General features: G+C 51.9%; 2 protein-coding genes and 1 pseudogene across 2 annotated transcripts; 2 read left to right on the forward strand and 1 right to left on the reverse strand.

Moving 5' to 3' along the window:
- The first annotated feature begins 1611 nt into the window (after window positions 1-1611).
- On the forward strand, window positions 1612-4363 carry LOC147968019 (uncharacterized; annotated as a pseudogene).
- A 2848-nt stretch (window positions 4364-7211) lies between these two features.
- Window positions 7212-7830, forward strand: LOC147968020 (uncharacterized). Its single transcript, XM_087523355.1, has 2 exons — window positions 7212-7591; window positions 7752-7830. The coding sequence occupies exons 1-2, from the start codon at window positions 7212-7214 to the stop codon at window positions 7828-7830; spliced, it is 459 nt and encodes a 152-aa protein (XP_087379481.1).
- Window positions 7831-11016: 3186 nt separating this feature from the next.
- LOC125507860 (cysteine-rich receptor-like protein kinase 15) lies at window positions 11017-13569 on the reverse strand. The gene has a single exon (XM_048672381.2). It carries the CDS (start codon window positions 13406-13408, stop codon window positions 11294-11296), a length of 2115 nt encoding a protein of 704 aa, XP_048528338.2. The 5' UTR covers window positions 13409-13569; the 3' UTR covers window positions 11017-11293.
- Window positions 13570-14456: the final 887 nt, after the last annotated feature.

Raw genomic sequence — 14456 nt, forward strand, 5'->3', positions numbered from 1 at the left:
ACCTTTTCATCACGCACGTGCTAAGTTTGAGACCACACAACGTAGCACTTTGGAAGTTTAAGCACCAAAGCACAGCATGGGCTCCAAGCTTGTGAACTACGCACAATATAATTTCAATTTTTTTTGCTTAGGTGACAACTGACTTCACCTGATATCCTACTTCCTTTGTCGTGAGTCTACTGGACCACCTCATATTTGGGTCATATTTTGATTATAAATTTAAGTACTACTAATAAATTATAAACTATTGTAATAAAAATTATACCATGGAAAAGCTAGTATATCTTTTCTCTTAATTTTTTTAGCAATATAGATGGTCAAATTAACCTAAAATATGAAAGAATCCAATAAGCCAGGATGGTGCTAGTACCTCTGTGCTTTCTTTGGGGAAAAGGCTATCGTTCAACCGGCGGATCTATAGCGCAGGTGTCCACCGCCTCTCTTGATCGACACGTGGTCTACTAGACCACGTATGTCTCTTTTCCTCCGACGGGCTAGCGGTGACGTTGGTGTTTTGTTTTGCAACATCTACTATGTTACAAGAAAGATTCCTACAACATCAGTTATGTTGTATAAATTTCTTCCATGACACCATATAGAGATGAAGACAAAGGAAAAAAATTCTGCAACATCACCTCATTTGCAAATTTTTTGGCAACAATACCTTTGTTGCAAAAAAAAGTGAAGACAGGAAAAAAAATTCTGCAACACGACCTATGTTGCAAAAAACAAATCATGCAACAAGACTGATACTGCAAAAGAAATCCACTGTGTTACAAGAGTTTCCGCAACAAGATCATTATTGCAAAGAAGAGAAAGACGTTCAGCCGCTTGATTTTGTAGTATCTAATGGCTCGCGAGGCGGCAGATATTTTAAAAAGATCCGCCGGCCTACGCGTAGCAGCCCCCTTTCTTTGGTTGCAGAAATTTCCTAAGAAGTTAAAAATTGGCGACTTACCAGAAGTTCATATCTTCCTGCTTAAATCCGTCTCAAGCAGACAGCTAGGTAAATTTATTCTATCGAGTCTGAACCATGTGAAATCGTTTCATTTAATGCCGGCCATTCTTCTGCTCAGATGTCAGAACAAGTCTAGTCTTTGCTCCAGTCAACATGGCTGCACCTTCAAAGCATTTTTCCTAGCAAGTTCCCCCAGTTTGTCGTGAAGACCAGCACTGCAGCAGTACTCCCTCCATTTCATAATTCTTATCGTGGGTCTAGTTCAATTTTGGACACCAAAGATGCTTGTGTTCTAGCTATTTGCATGCAAAGTTCCATAGCGAGATCTTATCCATGGTTTTCTGGGAAAAAAAATTACAAATTCATTGCTTCAAATTGTATTTGCAAAGCTTTTTTCCGAGTCATCATTTTTCTTGTCTGGAACTTCCCAGTGCCATAGCACCAGAAAATCTTGCGCACATCTACAACAACCGAACAACTTTGATGATGTTTCTTATTTTTTTTAGTCCTATTTTTTTCAAATGTACTGTTTATGACGGGAACATAATTCGCCATGCTCTTTTCTTAGATAGAAGGCTATTGCCCGGCCTAAAGAATGAGGCCCTAGAGTACAACAAAGCAAAGTAACAGAATTACGGAAGGGGAGGACGCCGATGCCCACGCCCACGCTCCTGCGGCGAGCCGCTCCGGCGCCCGCAGCCACGGAGACCCCCACTGCTGCCGCTGCCATGCTTCCCCACCGGCCAAGCCCCTCTCCCACCTCTCCCCGTTTCCCCCCAGGCTTCTCCACCCCAAGATTTGTGCGTCAGTCCCTTGTCCCAGCTCTGTTTCCGCAGCTGCTCTCAACCGGGCCAGATCTGGCCTCCCCGCTGCGGTCTCCGGCTCGCCCGGGCTCCTCCTGTGTGCCGGATTCCCCCCCCGGAAGATCCGCCCGCTATTACTGCTACTGTGCCAGGTCCAATCCTCAAGGTTCGCTTTGCTCTTGATGGAGATCTGCCATGCCCACCTCCCCTGCAGCGCATTCATGGCGCCCCAAAGCCATGCCTCAAGGCGTCGTCGACTCTGGCCTTCAATGCCCTGCAAGACACGACGCGGTCTGCTGCTCCCTCGAGCCCAGTGTTGCCGCAGGCGACTTCAATCGAGCCGTTGGGGATGGATTCCAGCCCAGAGGAAGAGTGGCAACTCGTAAAGGCGCCGTATTGGTGGCGAGCTCTCTCCCCCACCCACCAGCATTCAAGCCAACGATTTCTGCATTCAGCTTCCCCGCCTACCGGCAGATCTTTTGTCAAGCCTCGCCGCAAAGTTTGCCACAAATGCCTGGAGAAGGGCCACAACAAAATCGACTGTCGAGACCCGTATAAGTGCCTGATTTGTCGAAGAAGCGGACATCGAGCGCGTCAATGCTCAAACTCCCCCCCTCCAGGCCCGCAGCTCTGCCAAAGTTCCACCACACCTCAACCGACCAGCCTGCCTGCTCCGTCTACTCCGGACCTGCTCCTCGTCGCACCTTCGCTGCCTGGGTCAGTGATGCCGCGGGTGGGCGACCCCTCGCTGCAGCCTGCTGAGGGCCATGTGGTCGTGGTTTCCACGCCGGCGATGGACGCCCAGGCGGCCAGCCTCGCCAACCTCGCGGCGGTTGTGTGGCTAGGTGGCAACCGCCCAGCAGTCAGCGCCTCTGTCATCAGAGAGGTTGTGGCCTTGCACGCGGGCGTCGACCGCTCCCTGCTGAAGGTGGTGCCTTTCTACCCCGAAGACTTTCTCGTCAGGTTCGACTTCCAGCATCACTGTGACTTGGCGACGGCCGGCCCTGGCCGGTTCTCCCACTTCAGCTCCGACTTCGGCAACCTCGACATCCACATAGCCAGGTGGCGCCTCAACGCACACGCCGACGCTGTCCAAGCTGACTACCACGTCCATCTCTACATCGAAAATATTCCACTCAACGCCTGGAATGACTCCGTTGCCGCGCAGGTGCTTGGTCCGAACACTTTCCTGCACTATTTCGACATCGCCTCTGTGCAGTGCGAGGACGCAGCCACGCTCAACCTATGGGCTTGGTCAGCCGACCCCAGCAAAATCCCCAAGGTGCTGTTTGTCACTTTCACCTGCAATCAGCCGCCGGTAGGCAGCACCCCGGCCACCGGGCGCCGAGGTCTACGGCGCCGTGTCCTGGTCCATCTGGACCGGATCGAAGATTTCCTCCCCGACTCGGAAGGCAGGATCCCTCGACGGCCGCGCCCGCACCCTCCCTTCGACTGACGCTATGGTGTCGTGGACGGCGAGGCCCGTTCACGCGAGGCGGCTGCTCGGCGTGGGGACCACGACGGCCGTGACCAGCGCGACGGCGACCGTGACAGGGACGACGACCGTGACGAGCGCGGTAGGCGCGACGACCGCAAGAGTTCCTCCTGGCGTGGTCTCTTTCGGAGCCGCTCTAGGGCCCCTCGCCGCGACGATGAGCGGGCTGGAGGCTCGCGTGATGACCGGCGGCGAGATGACCGCGACTCTCGCGGCCGCTACGATGGTGGCAGGAGGCGTGTCCTGCCGGACGCCCGGAAGATTGACAAGGCCAAGGTGCAACGCCTTCCTGATGGTGCAGTCATCCCAGCTTCAGGCAGAAGGGCTCGGCATCGGGCAGCCTGCCCGGAGAGACGCTCTCGCTCCTGTGAGGTGATCTGCACCAGGCGCACGGAAGACACTCGTGGCAGATCACCACCGCCATCTCCCAGGACCACCTCCCGCGATGTGATCGAGCTGCAGCCCTCCCCAACGCTCCCTGCCTGGCTGTCCTGTGCAACTTCATGCCTGGGCTCACCGGTGTCTCCAGAGAAGCCCCCAGGCTGGTCCTCCCCAGTTCGTTTGCACCAACGATCAGGCTCGATGCCGCCAAGACCATGCACTCCTCACCATGTGCCTGCTGATGAAGACACAGCAATGACGAGCCATATGATTGAAGCAGCCCAGAACCTGAGTGGCCCAACCTGCACTCCACTATTTGTGCCTTGCCCACAAGCCATTCTCCCGACGCCCAGCTCCACCCCGCTGAAGCCACCGACTACCAGAAGGAAGACACTTGCTGGAATCACAGGACTGAGCCTGATACGTAGCAGCCCAAGATTGCAAGCAAAGAACCGTGACATGCAGATCGCTCAACTGGCAGAGAAACTGCTTTGCCAACGCTTGGGGGTTGTAGATGAGGGGGAGATGATCACAGAGGCAGCCATTGCCAAGTATGTGGCTCTGTTCCGTGGCCAGCTACCGGACCTGGCTGTCGCTGCACTTAGAGCCTTGTTCAGGCTCGACTGTGACCTCGCTACTGCGGTGGAGGATGCCTTGCTTGACCATGGTGGAGGTGCTGGGCTAGAACTTCAAGCTCAAGGCGGAGAAGACGCGGCGACTGCTTGATGCCTCTGCCATGACTAGTTGCTGATGTAACCCAGTTATCATGATTAGTCACTTTCTTATTGTTGTTCTCCCAGTTACTCTAGATAGGCCTGTTTGTAGCTCTGATCTTCAACTACTCTCTGCCGTCGCCTTGGCAAGGCCCTTATTTGTGCTCCATGTTACCCCTGATGTAGCCCTTGTTTGCAATGAATGAAAGTCTGTCCATCCTAAACTGGAATGTCCGTGGCCTAAACTGTCCCAACCGTCGTGCAACTGTTCATGAGACTATCGCTGCTACTTCCTGTAACCTTGTTTGTCTACAGGAAACCAAATTGGCTGTTGTTGACCCTCTCTTGGCTGCTTTTTTGGGTGGCCAAAGACTAAAAAGCTTTGCTGATAGGCCTGCTGATGGCACCAAGGGAGGAATTCTCCTTCTCTGGAATGAAGACTTCCTTAAAGTGGATAACATTTCAACTGGTACCTTCAGCATCTCTGCAACCATCACTATTGTCAACTCTCTCACTTCCTTCAAGCTCACTTCGGTGTATGGCCCTACTAGAGGCAACCTGAAAGATGCTTTCTTTCAAGAGCTTGTGAGCCTCAAGCCCCAGTTGGGTACCAGGTGGCTTGTTACGGGAGATTTCAATCAAATATACCGCGCTCGCGACAAAAACCGTGCAAACGTCGATCGCTCTCGCCTCGTGCGCTTCCGAAACTCACTCAACACCTGTGAGCTGAAAGAAATTCACCTCCAGAATAGAAGGTTCACCTAGAGCAACGAGCAGACTAACCCGACCTTAAGCAAGTTGGATTCTTTTTTCTGCAATGAGGACTGGGACGTTGACTTCGGCACTCACATTCTTCATGCCCTATCGTCCTCGCTCTTGGATCACTGTCCACTCCTTCTGGCTAGCGACAGGGGGCCATGGCGACCAAAAACCTTCCGTTTTGAAAATTTTTGGGCCAAAATGCCAAACTTCAAGAAGACGGTACAGGATGCTTGGAAGGAGGACACTAGTCATTCTGAGCCCTTTCAGGTGCTCTTTCACAAGCTAAAAAGAACAAGTCAGCGCCTTAGGAAATGGAGCAAGACAATCTTCTCGAATCACAAAATCCAACTCCACATGGCCCTTGAGATCATCCTTCGCCTCGATGTGGCGCAAGAATGCAGGACGCTTAGCCTGGCTGAATGGAACCTGAGGAAGGACCTCAAGAGAAAGGTTGTCGCCCTGGCTGTCCTCGAGCGGGCAAGGAAAAGGCAAAGTTCAAGAATTAAGTTGCTCAAAGAGGGGGACGCAAATACATGTTCCTTTCACCTCCGTATCAACCATCGCCGAAGGAAGAACTTCATCCACCGTCTCAAGCACAATAACGGATGGGTCACGAGCCATGATCACAAAAAGGATATTATCCAGCACCACTTTGCAAAAGCCATTGGGAGGGGCCCCCCATGCTCCAAGGACTTCAATTGGGGCTGCATCCCACCTTCGAATTGTGATCTTTCAGAGCTGGGTGCCTTGTTCACTGAGGAGGAGGTCTGTGCTGCGATCAATGAACTACCAGGGGACAAAGCCCCGGGCCCGGACGGATTCACGGGACTTTTCTTCAAGAATGTTGGGACATCATAAAGCCAGAGATTATGCGAGCTATTAACAGTTTTTCCAACCTGCATGTCAGGAACCTCCACTGGATCAACTCAGCTAACATCGCACTCATTCCTAAAAAGGATGGGGCGGAGGACATCTCTGATTTCCGACCAATAAGTCTCATTCATGCGGTTGCAAAAATAATTGCTAAAATGATGGCCACTAGGCTGGCGCCTCACATGCCCGCTCTGGTTTCCAACACGCAAAGTGCATTCATCAAGAAAAGAAGTATACATGATAACTTCATGTACGTCCGCAATTTGGCCCGTCGATTTCATCGAACCAAATCCCCAACTTTGCTATTCAAACTGGATATCAAAAAATCCTTTGACTCGGTCCGATGGGACTACCTCATGGATTTGTTGCGTCACAATCATTTCCCGAACCGTTTCTGTGATTGGGTTTCAACTCTTCTCTCCACGGCCTCATCTAGAGTGCTTCTCAATGGCATTGCGGGCGACCCTATCAAGCATGGATGTGGGCTACGACAGAGAGACCCACTATCGCCACTGCTCTTTGTCCTTGCCATTGACCCCCTTCACAGTATCCTCGCTAAGGCAACTGAGCAAGGCAACCTCCATCCCCTCCGTGGAAATCCTATTCGGGCATCCTTGTATGCTGATGACGCGGCCATCTTCGTTGCTCCAGTCAAGGAGGACATCCAATTCCTGGCTGCGACACTGAGCTCCTTTGGTGAAGTCATTGGCCTTGTCACCAACTGCACGAAGAGTTTGGTTGCGCCCATTCGTTGTACCAATATCGATCTTGATGACATCCTTCAGGCCTTCCCTGCCGTCTGGACCGCCTTCCCCATGCGATACCTTGGCCTTCCGCTCTCAGTCACGAGACTTAAGCGCATACATTTTCAATACCTCGAGGACAAGGTCGCGGGCAAGCTTCCACCTTGGTCGGCTCTCCAGGTGGCTGCCCCTGGACGCATAATTCTGGTCAAAGCGGTCCTCACGGCCATCGCAATCTATCACCTAACACCTTTTGAGCTCCCTGCTGAAGTTTGGAAGAAAATTGACAACCTCAGGCGTGCCTTTCTTTGGGCAGGCTCTAATAAGGTTTCTGGCGGCAAGTGTAAGGTCAACTGGAATACTATCTACAAGCCCAAGATCTATGGTGGCTTGGGTGTCCTAAACCTCGAGAAATTTGCGACCGCACTTCGACTCCGCTAGTTGTGGTTCGAATGGGCCGACCCCCCCAAGACTTGGTCCGGCATGGAAACACCTTGTAGCGATGGTGACAAGGACCTCTTTGCGTCTTTCACGACGGTGACCATTGGTGATGGTAAAAAAGCTAAATTCTGGGAGTCTTCATGGCTTCATGGTCTCCGACCCAGAGATGTCGCACCCAAGATCTTTGAGATATCTAAAAAGAAGGAGTGCCTGGTCAGCAAGGCCCTGGACAACAACTTCTGGATCAGGCAGATCGATACTAGTAAGGGCCTCACCTTGACCCATATCCAGGAGTTCGCTGCCCTTTGGGAGATGCTTCATGATGTTACTCTCAACTCAGACACGAAGGACACAATATCTTGGAAATTCACTTCCAGTGGTGAATATTCGGCGGCCACAGCTTACAAGGCACAGTTCGCGGGGCAAGTTCTCAGTCCAACCTCTACCACAATCTGGAAGGCTTGGGCTCCGCCTAAGTGCAAGTTATTTGCGTGGTTGATCGTTCAAAACCGAGTGTGGACGGCCGATCGTTTGCAGCGACGGGGATGGCCAAATTGCGTCCTTTGCCCCCTATGTAAGCAGGTTCAGGAGTCCGCTGCTCATCTCCTATTCCAGTGTAGATTCACCGCCCGCATTTGGAATGAGGTCGTCGCTTGGCTAAGCATGCACGATCAATCACCGATGACTTGGCGACATGAGGTCTCTATTCATGATTGGTGGCTAAAAACGATCGACTCAGGCGGCTACATCAAGAAGGCGATCGTCTCCGTGATGATGCTTGTCTCGTGAGAAATTTGGAAGGAGCAAAACACTAGAGTTTTCCGCAACACGGCTACCCCGACTTCGGTTGTTGTTGCCAAGATCAAAGAGGAAGCCCACCTTTGGACGCTGGCTGGAGCCAGGCACCCGAGTACTCTAATGTTGTGAGAGTAGTCTTTTTCTTTTTGCCGCTCTACGGCTTATGTCTAGACCTTCTCCTTAATTAATGAAAATGGCAAGTCTTTTGCCTCGTTTCAAAAAAAAAGTAACAAAATTTCAGCCAGCAGCAGTTACATGAACCAAGGTGCATCCAAAGGGCGACGCAACGCCGGTCATCAAACAACAAAGGAGAAGCGATACAAGGGCCCATGCATGGAACACACAACACAATATGGGCCTTGTACAATGCTAGATGCTTAGGGAGGTGCTTAGAAAAGTAAACCATATTTAAGCACTAATGCCTATTTCTAGAGAAGAGACGCCTAATTAATACTCTGTATAAATAAGCACCGGTGCTTAAGAAAAGTTCGATTTATTTCTCCAAACACCTTTCCTAGGCACCTTTTATTGTACTACAAGGCCTAAGGGTGCAGCAGCACACCAAAGAACTGATAAAGGGGCTGTTTGGTTGCAACCCTGAGGAGCATGCCTGAGTTTTTCTCATGCCTGAGTGTGGCCTGACGTTGTATCATAAATTGATTGATCAGGCACATCTCCTATACAGGCAGGTTTGCTTGATAACCTGAAACCACACTTAGGTTTGCTTGATAACCTCGAACCACACTTGAACATGCATGGCGTACAGTCAGTGTTTGGCTTGTCAAGTGGCCTGAGTTGCATTCAAAATAGTATTTTATTGTAGATGCTCAGGCAGGAAAGGAAGAAGACGCGGCCATGCTCAGGCGTCGAATTTCATAGGCAGACATGTAACTTTGCACATGCAATAATTTTAAGGCTAAACTGTCAGGACACCAACCAAACAGACCTCAGGCAGGTTACAGTAAGGGCTCCGGCCAGGCAATCGAGCTCAGGGTGGCAACCAAACAGCCCCAAAGAACCCGTCGCCTAGGCAGTGGCGAGGCGGGACGCCTTCCTGATGGATGCCACGCGCGCTCTCAAAGCTGTCCAAGAGACCAAGAGTTGATCAAGCGACGGTAATATCCATCAGATCCCAGACTACATGATTCCGAAAAATCTTAATTTTTGCCGGAATTCGCCGCGCTCTTGCTCGTGTATACCAGACTAATTCTACCCTCTACAGCTCGGCTGATCTAAATCAATACTCCTTGAAAAGGAAACTATTGTTGTTCATGCTGACCCCAAATATCTCGTCGTAGCACAGACACCCAAGCAATTTGTAAATCCGCAGGTTAAGTTCATGTAGAAAAAAGATACAGTGAAAGTGCTTAAAAGTTGTCAACAACAGATGCGCAGAACCAGAGCTAGCACGTTTGCCAGCTGGGCTGTGTCTTCAGAGTCTACTTCAGAGTCCGGAAGTGCCTCACGTACGATGAAAGCTGGTCCGATTTGGTACGATAGTGCAGTCCACCGTGAACCCGCCTTGAGCCAGCGCTGATGAATGGTCGCCATACTACTTCGTACGGAAATCGTACGTTTCTGTCGTACGTGTAGCAATGCTCTTCAGAGTCTTTTGCCGGTGGCTCATGTTTATGCTTTGTTTTAGTGGTATTTAGTGTAGAAACGAACCATGGCCAATTGGCCATAGTATTTCTAGTCCTTTTCTAATTGTTTTGGTGTGGTTTTGAACCAGGTATCTCACGTGATCAACCCATTGTGACCTCTTGCGGCACTGGTGTGACAGCATGTGTATTAGTTTTGGCGGGTTTCGTTGGGATTTGAGATGGTGACGTAGCTTCATGGGGCCAAAGGGGGCCATTGCTCCCCCCCCCCCCCTCCTCCTATTCTAAGAAAACTGTTAAGTGTGACTCTAATTATTAGGCTTGAATATTCAAGATTTCTCAAGAGTCATGCATAACTTATCTTTTTTTGCCCCCTCAACTATGATTAGCCCCCCTCAACAATCTTCATCAAGCTCTGCCACTGATTTGATATTGCAAGATTAACTTTGACGATGCTAAGTTGTGTTGCTAAAACTTAATTTCCCGTTTTAGGGCCTTCACCGTCTCGGCAAAACTAATGCTGTTGTGTATGATGGATCATGGACTGCTGAGACCTTCCATGTACGAATCGATTCTGCCGGCCGGAGATGCAAGAGAAACTTGCCAATCGATTTTGCCGGCCGGAGATGCAAGAGAAACGTACGCGAACCTGCTGATCTGATCTGAACACACGCACACGGCGTCAGATGGGATGGGATTAATTTAGTTAATTAAATTATCATCATTAAAGAACAAATATACTTCTAATAAGGAATTACCAATATATCCTAAAGAAAAATTTTAACCGATCCATACCGACCATTGGATCAACTAAATACTGCATACTATTTTGGATAGTATGATGTACCGTAAAAAATCTCGAATTGAATGGGGTGCTCACCCCGACACGCCAGTTGCTACTGCTGTTTAGTTTCACGCGCAGTGTATGGAGCACCATCTTGTGTACCTCCACATATCATGAAGGCCGTGGGTGTAAGGTTGTGGAAGCGATGCTATTTGGCGTCTTCAATGTAAATTACTGAAACGGAGAAAAATTGAATATAACTATGTGAATCAATAATTGATGATTCACCTTTCTGTGATCTCTTTTTCGCCTTGAGGGAAATAATAAATACATCTATAATACATTCATTTCAGCGATTAATTAATGTGGATTGGAGGGGGTAACAAAATTCCGCTACCAGTATTTAAACATGGTGTGCTTTCTACAACTGATTTTTGTAACTTGTATGAATATACTCCTTCCATTTCATAATATAAGAGCGTTTTCGACACTATCACTAGTGTCAAAAAACACTCTTATATTATGTGATGGAGAGAATAATTCTGTATAAAAACGCTCTTAGGCCCCTTCCAATACTCCATCTTGTACAGGTGTTAAGGTTGCCAACTAAGCAAAAAATATGATGTGGCATGCTAGTTAAGAAGAGAGAGTAGTATGGTGACCCTAGAAAGAAACGGTGCTAATCACGTGTACCTAGATAGAAGCACAATTCTGAATCTACAAAAGAATTAAATGTACGAAGATTAGCACCCAAAAGCTTAGCACCTTTGCATTGTGGACTTGAGTTGCTAAGACATTTAATATGCTTAGCACCTAAGCACATTTGCATTGCTGGAGGTCTTATATTACGAAGGGGTAATTCTGTATCACTATGAATCTACGATGCACCTGTACAAAATTGTCAAAATCATCTGATGCAAAAGAACATGTTGATCTGCTCCTCATTTCAGCAGGGAGGATGTCTCGGTCGAGCTTGCTGTTAGGGTGGTGCCGGCGCTGCTGCTGCTGACGCCCGTTGCAACTGAAGAAGTGCCAGTGCTGCTGCTGCCGACGCCCGTTGCAACTGAAGACGTGCTAGTGCTGCTGCTGCCGCCTGTGGCAGCCGAAGATGTGGTGAAAGTGCCGACCTGCGGCATGAAGGTCGCCACCGGCATCCTCGACGGGAGGCCGGGCAGCGCCGCCTCGAACCGCAGCGCGTTGACGGCCTGCCTGATCGTCGGCCTCAGGCTCCGATCCGGGTGGGCGCACCAGAGCCCGACGACCATCACGCACTCCATCTCCTTGCCGTCGAATTCCCCCTGCAGCCGCTCGTCGGCGGCGTCGACTATCCTTCCCCTGCCGTACCAGTCCCAGACCCACTGAGTCAGGTGCATCGTGTCGTCCTCGTGCTCAGCAATAATAACCAGGGGGCGCCTGCCGCAGGCGATCTCAAGGAGGACGACGCCGAGGCTGTAGACGTCTGACTCGGCGTTGGTCTTGCCGGTGATCATGCATTCCGGGTCCATGTACCCCATGGTGCCGGCGAGCACCGTCGTGTGCGATCCCCGGCCATGGTCGACGAGCCTGGCCAGCCCGAAGTCGCCGAGCTTGGCGGCGAATGAGGCGTCCAGCATGACGTTGCTTGGCTTGATGTCCCTGTGCAGCACGCACTGCTCCCACTCCTGGTGAAGGTAGAGGAGGGCAGAGCCCAGTCCCAGCACGATCTCGTGCCTCACCGGCCATGGCAGCACGGCGGCGTTGTTGCGGCCGTAGAGGTGCGTGTCGAGGCTGCCGTTGGGCATCAGCTCGTAGACGAGGAGCAGCTCGCCGCCGCCGTGGCACCAGCCGATGAGCTGCACCAGGTTCCGGTGCCGGAGCCGGCTTATGATCCGCACCTCCGAGGCGTACTCCTTCCTCCCCTGCTTGGACCCTTTGGAGACTCTCTTGATGGCCACATCAAGCTTCATCTCTTTGAGGTGTCCTCTGTAAACCGAGCCGAAGCCTCCTTCCCCGAGCTTCTTCTCGTCGGAGAAGTTGTCGGTGGCGATGGCGAGTTCGCTGTAGCGAAACCGCTTGGGCCCGGTCCCTTTCTCGAAGTCGTCTTCCATGGCCGGGTCGTCACCGTCGAAGAAGCTGCCCTCTTCCAGCTGCTGCTCCCTTTCCTGCTGTCGCTTCCTCCGTCGCCGCCGTAGAGAGAGGCAGATCAGGGAGCCCAGAATGACCAACAGCGCTGCAGAACCGACAGAGAGGCCGACCGCCAGCGCTGTTCTTGAGGAAGACGATGATCCTCCCGGCTGTGGAGAGGACGGCGGTTCAGGCGGGAGGGTGATGCCGAAAGCACCAAGCTCGTACCTGACGTAGCAGCTGAACGCCTTGATTGCGCCGCCGGTCTCGTTCGTGAAACGCCTCCGGAGCTGGCCGACCACCGAGACAAGGCACCTGGTGCACTCGGTGGCGTTGAGGTCCCTGGTGCACTGCGCCAGCCCGTGCACCAGCCTCGCCGGGTCGCCGTCGTACGGCGTGGTCGCGTTCGCCACCCGCGACGGCGAGCCCGCGGCGCGCCCCGTGAGGTCGGTCATGAGCGTGAGCCACGCGTTGAGCATCTTGTCGGGGTCAACGGCGAAGGCGATGGCGCGCACGAAGAAATTGACGTCGAGGTCGGCGGTGGAGAAGAAGGAGGGCGGCGGCGAGTAGCGGAGCACGCAGGCGTCGTAGGCCGCGCGCACGCTCCGGCTCCCCGGGCACGCCGTGGTGATCCCCAGTGGAGCGCCGGCCAGGCACTCCCGGCACTGCGTCGCGTTGCGGTCGGCGTAGCACATGATGAGGCCGAAGACCTGGTCGGCCGTCCCCGGCCCCCCAGCCGTGCCGTTGTAGAACCAGCCATTGCCCCCGGCGGCCGCGGGGAGGCCGGCGAGGAGCTCGTCGAGGTTCCTCTTGTACGGGCTGCCGTCGGTGTAGTTATCAGCGGTCGAGCAGCTAGGCCCGCCCGGCAGCAGGGGCTTGGCACGCTGACCAACCGCCGCGCGGCACAGCGAGGCGACGACGGCGAGGAGCACAAGTGCACGCCGGGAAGCCATCGACGGTGACCGGCCGGGGACGGAACGCCGCGGCCAGGACGTTCACCTGATCAGTCACCTGCCTCTCTCTGCCGTCTCGGTTGCAGAATTTTCAGGAACAGGGTTGAAAGTCAAGATTGGCGACTTGGAATGGGAGGTTATATCCTCTGCTGCTAAGATCTGTCTTAAGCAGATGAAATGAATTTGGACTGTGGACCGCGTCAAATCATTCTATTTTAATGATGATGCACCGACCAAACCTTGTGATCAGACGTCAGAACAAAGTCTAGCTAGACAAGTCACCGTCGCTGAACCTGGCCCTGCACGCAAGTTCCTATCAAGTTCAGATAAAAAACGAGGGCAAGTTTCCACATGTGGTCAAAGCCGTGGCGTTACTGTGTATAGACTGCAAATATAATACTACTGCTGGATCTGGCCGAAAGTAGGACTAGTAGACTGCACAGTGTAGTGGTCGAGATCAAGTCCTGGACGCCGTCAGGTGCGACTCTGCCATCCATATTCAGCAGCAAAGAGTCTGTCGTTTTTTCTCTCTTCAAGAAAGGATTTGGTGCAAGAATGTCTGGCCAAGTCCAACGCCCCAAAAGGAGTTCCGTTTCATCAGGATTTCGTCTATTTAGGCAGAAAAACGGACAAGGACGCCCGCTTGCGGTCGTGTGGTTTTTTTTTTTGAGAGAACGGTCGTGTGGTTGTTGATGCGTCCAACGGGCAGACCGCATCCGAAACTGTCCGTTTTTTCGACCTGAATTTAAACCCCAGAAAACCCAAATAAGCATTGGAAATAACTCAAAAAACATTAATATAAACATTAAAACGTCGACATTACACAAGTTCAACACATTAATATAAACAAAAATATTTAAAACATTAAAAAAACTAGATAAGGCCGTCGTCTCCTTCCGTAGCCGCCGTCTACTTCTCGTCGTCGTCGTTGCCGGTGAAGTCGACGTATGGAGGTGGCTGCCAGAGGTGGGATGGTGGCCCGCTGCGGTGGCGCCTGCACGACCTCTTCGCGCGGCGAGGATGGTGACCACTGACCGGCGTCCACGTC

The sequence above is a fragment of the Triticum urartu genome, chromosome 5A, assembly GCF_056163025.1.
Source record: "Triticum urartu cultivar PI428250 chromosome 5A, HENAU_Tu73, whole genome shotgun sequence".
Taxonomy (NCBI): domain Eukaryota; kingdom Viridiplantae; phylum Streptophyta; class Magnoliopsida; order Poales; family Poaceae; genus Triticum; species Triticum urartu.

Excerpts from the sequence above, each read along its gene's own strand:
- LOC147968020 (XM_087523355.1), top strand. The coding sequence starts at position 7,212 with ATGGAAACACCTTGTAGCGATGGTGACAAGGACCTCTTTGCGTCTTTC. Across the intron at positions 7,592-7,751 it reads TACAAGGCACAGTTCGCGGG|GTTCAGGAGTCCGCTGCTCA; the intron begins GCAAGTTCTCAG and ends CTATGTAAGCAG.
- LOC125507860 (XM_048672381.2), bottom strand. The coding sequence starts at position 13,408 with ATGGCTTCCCGGCGTGCACTTGTGCTCCTCGCCGTCGTCGCCTCGCTG.